This window comes from Leopardus geoffroyi, chromosome A1 (genome assembly GCF_018350155.1).
Source record: "Leopardus geoffroyi isolate Oge1 chromosome A1, O.geoffroyi_Oge1_pat1.0, whole genome shotgun sequence".
NCBI classification, from domain to species: domain Eukaryota; kingdom Metazoa; phylum Chordata; class Mammalia; order Carnivora; family Felidae; genus Leopardus; species Leopardus geoffroyi.
Window position 1 is genome coordinate 87132867 of NC_059326.1, and position 3548 is coordinate 87136414.

Here is a 3548-nt window from a genome sequence, read left to right on the forward strand (position 1 = left end):
TTTTGTATCAATGTCCATTTTCCCCTAGGTTATGCATATTTTCATGTCTTTCCAAACTAGCCTTCAGGAAGATGATGTAACATCATCCACAGAGCAGTTGAGTAGATGGTTTCAAGAACAATGGATATAAAATTATGCCTAAAGTTTGCTAGCTGACAGAATCATTTTATACCTCATATCCTGTGCCCCCCACTCACTGCAGGTGGTCTTTTAGTCTTACTTCTGGCTGCATGTGATGATGGGAATAGCCAATGCAAGTTCTCCAGAAGTCTTTGTACTCCTGGGCTTCTCTGCACGACCCTCACTGGAACCTATCCTCTTCATCATTGCCTTAGGGTTTTATGTGGTGTCTATCTTGGACAATGGCATCATCATTCTGGTTTCCTGCATGGATGTGCACCTCCACACTCCTATGTATTTCTTCCTTGCCAATCTCTCCTTCCTGGACATTAGCTTTACCACAAGCATTGTCCCACAACTTCTGGTCAACCTCTGGGGACCACAGAAAACCATAAGCTCTGTAGGTTGTATGGTCCAGTTCTACATCTCTCACTGGCTGGGGGCCACTGAATGTGTCCTCCTGGCAGTCATGTCCTATGATCGCTATGCCGCCATTTGTAGGCCACTACATTATACTGTCATCATGCATCCACAGCTTTGTCTCAGCTTGGCCTTTGCTTCCTGGCTTGGGGGTCTGACTACAAGCATAGTGGGCTCCACACTCACTATGCTTCTGCCACTGTGTGGAAACAATCGCATTGACCACTTCTTCTGTGAGATGCCCCTCATTATGCAACTGGCTTGTGTGGATACCAGCCTCAATGAGGTGGAGATGTATGTGGCCAGCTTTATCTTTGTTGTCTTGCCTCTGGGTCTCATCCTGGTTTCGTATGGCCACATTGCCTGGGCTGTAATGAAGATCAGGTCAGCAAAAGGACGGAGAAAGGCCTTCAACACCTGCTCTTCCCATGTGGCAGTTGTGACTCTATTTTATGGGAGCATCATCTTTATGTATCTCCAGCCAGCCAAGAGTAACTCTCATGAAAAGGGTAAGTTCATAGCCCTCTTCTATACTGTTGTCACCCCGATGCTGAACCCCCTGATTTACACACTCAGGAACAAAGATGTGAAGAAGGCTCTCAAGCACATTGCATCAGAGAATTGCTGTGGCTTTGCAGGATCATTGGGGCATATTAGAGATGTGAGTAACTTGTGAGAAGTAAGAAAAAAATTAAAGATAACAAAATTGATTGGGGAGACAGGATATTTGGGATGTAGCTTCTATTCCAATATTTCTTGAGTTCAAGGTAGGTGACAATCTGATATGAATGTGCTCATACATCATTTTCAGGCTAAGAGAAAGTATTTTCTGTTTTAATTTTTTGTTAATAATCCTATTGTTTTGTTAGTTGTTTATGTTCTTATATATATGTAATATATATGCTAATTGTCATATTGTTAATTGCTTGTATAGTTATATATATTCATAGTTATTTTTTTAATTGCTTTTAGTAATTGCCTTTGGAGATGACTAATCTGTGTGAAGTGTTTTACATTTTTTCCTAATATTTGTAACAAATCCACAAGTTAAATGTTATGAATTTCATAAAGGTTAGGCAATTACAACACTACTAAGATTTTATGCTGAGATTTAACTCTAGATCTAGCTATCCATAGACATGCTTACCATTTTGTCTATAACCCCTAACCATACAATAAGAAATATATAGGACTTTGGTCTTTGTGCCTGGTGGCACAAAGCTTCTAGGACCATTGGAATTTCTTGAGTGATTTGGATGAGAGGTACGTCTTTTGTTATTCATAATGAGTCCATTTCACACATTTTCTCTATCCATTTAGTCGAACTATCTTTAGTCTGACCATTGGGAAAACTTCCTTTTACTATCATATTTTAGGACATTCATAGGGACTGTCCTACAATCTTGTTCTTTTCACTCTGCTGCTGGTATAAGATGTTGTTACAGCTGTGAAAATGGTACATGCTTTTTCTTTCTTTGTTAATGGCTAAATACTGTACAACTTTTATGGGCTTTTAGGTAGGGGAAGAGAAGCAAGAAAGGGCAGAGACACATGATAATGTTAGTCCATGAGTCGCGAAGGGAGCAATGGAGTGCATTAACATTTTTAAATTTTATTTAGTACCAAAAAATGAAAAAGAAAAAATGAAGGAAAATAATTTTTAAAGTATTATATAAAAATTTTCAATATCTGAAGAAAAAAACTTTAATCTGAATATTAACTTTCCCTGACTACTCGGAAAGATGAATGAAAATCCTCCAAAGTTTAAAGGCAGTTATTTTCCTTTGCCTGTTTGTGGTTGTAATCAAGCTCAGTAGATAACGTTTTACAGATTCATAATATAGCAGCAAGGAAGGGGCAGGAGGACTCTCTGGTCTCCCCATTTCCCCAAACATGCAGTATCTTCCTGACCTCAAGTCTAGGGCTAACTTAGGACAGCAGTGAAGATTCTCATCAATTTATTCGGAGAAAGCCGAGCACAGAGGTCGTCCCAAAACCATGAAGCACAGCACTGGGCTCTGTTCTGCTCTTCTCTCAAGCCCTGTCTTGTACAGAGGATAATAATAAACATTACTCATATTTTCCTCTACTTTCCTTAAGTGCCTGGGCTTATGGGTCATTTACTATCCCAAATGTTACCTAAATGCTTAACATGAAATTAAGACATCCTGTCTGGAATTCAAGAAGATATACTCAAAGTGTGCTTGTGCCTCAGATTGATGTCCAAAATAACTGAAATTAGCACCAAGTATTTCACACACTTTCTGGCCCCATGTCCGTAGAACTTGGGGAAGCCTCCAACAGAGCTATTCTGAGTCAGTGCAGCCTGCCTGAGGAGAAGTGAGGAAAGGTCTCCCTATTTAGGAAGAGTGAATGCCTATCTTATTTGAGTATATGTTCTATAGTCACAGTAACAATAGAAAAGATGTTTACATGCTATATTGGAAAGCCAACCACCTACTTTGTGTATTGAACCCCTTTTCTGCCCAATACATCAGACCTTCTAGATTCCATCATAACTCTTGTCGCTCCTGCCCCTCTTGCTGCAACCATTTGCACAATCTTTGATAGCTTCTCAAAGAAGCCGAGAGGTCCAGGATCACCCCACTTCCTGTCTGGGTCTCCTTGCATACTGTTTGCTGTGAAGATCATGCTGAAGTTAAGCTTGCACAGCCTTGAAATGAAGACACAGTGACCACAAGAACAAGAGGTGATTGAGATGTGATTCCCCTTCATCCCTCAGGGAATTGATCAATGTATTTTGTGTGGGTGTTTTTCTCACACCAGCCAATTCTCTGACACCAGCTGGGTGTTACAATTTAATTCAATTTGTATAATATCTACCTAGAGATAACATCAGACCCCCAGGTTAAGGACTCAGTCCCACAAGACTACCCTCACTTTAGAGGCCAAATGCAAATTCAATTGGTCACCTGTGCTTCTGAGCAACCAGCTATAAATCAGAGGCTCCCACATCTCCCTTCTAAGGTTTGATTACTTTACTAGAG

At 40.3% G+C, this 3548-nt stretch overlaps 1 protein-coding gene across 1 annotated transcript; it reads left to right on the plus strand.

Annotated features, from left to right (window-relative positions):
• Nucleotides 1-235: 235 nt before the first annotated feature.
• Nucleotides 236-1216, plus strand: LOC123577698 (olfactory receptor 2C3). Its single transcript, XM_045439894.1, has one exon. The coding sequence runs from the start codon at nucleotides 236-238 to the stop codon at nucleotides 1214-1216; it is 981 nt and encodes a 326-aa protein (XP_045295850.1).
• Nucleotides 1217-3548: the final 2332 nt, after the last annotated feature.

What these genes read in the sequence shown, in the direction of transcription:
- LOC123577698 (XM_045439894.1), top strand. Translation starts at nt 236, where the DNA reads ATGATGGGAATAGCCAATGCAAGTTCTCCAGAAGTCTTTGTACTCCTG.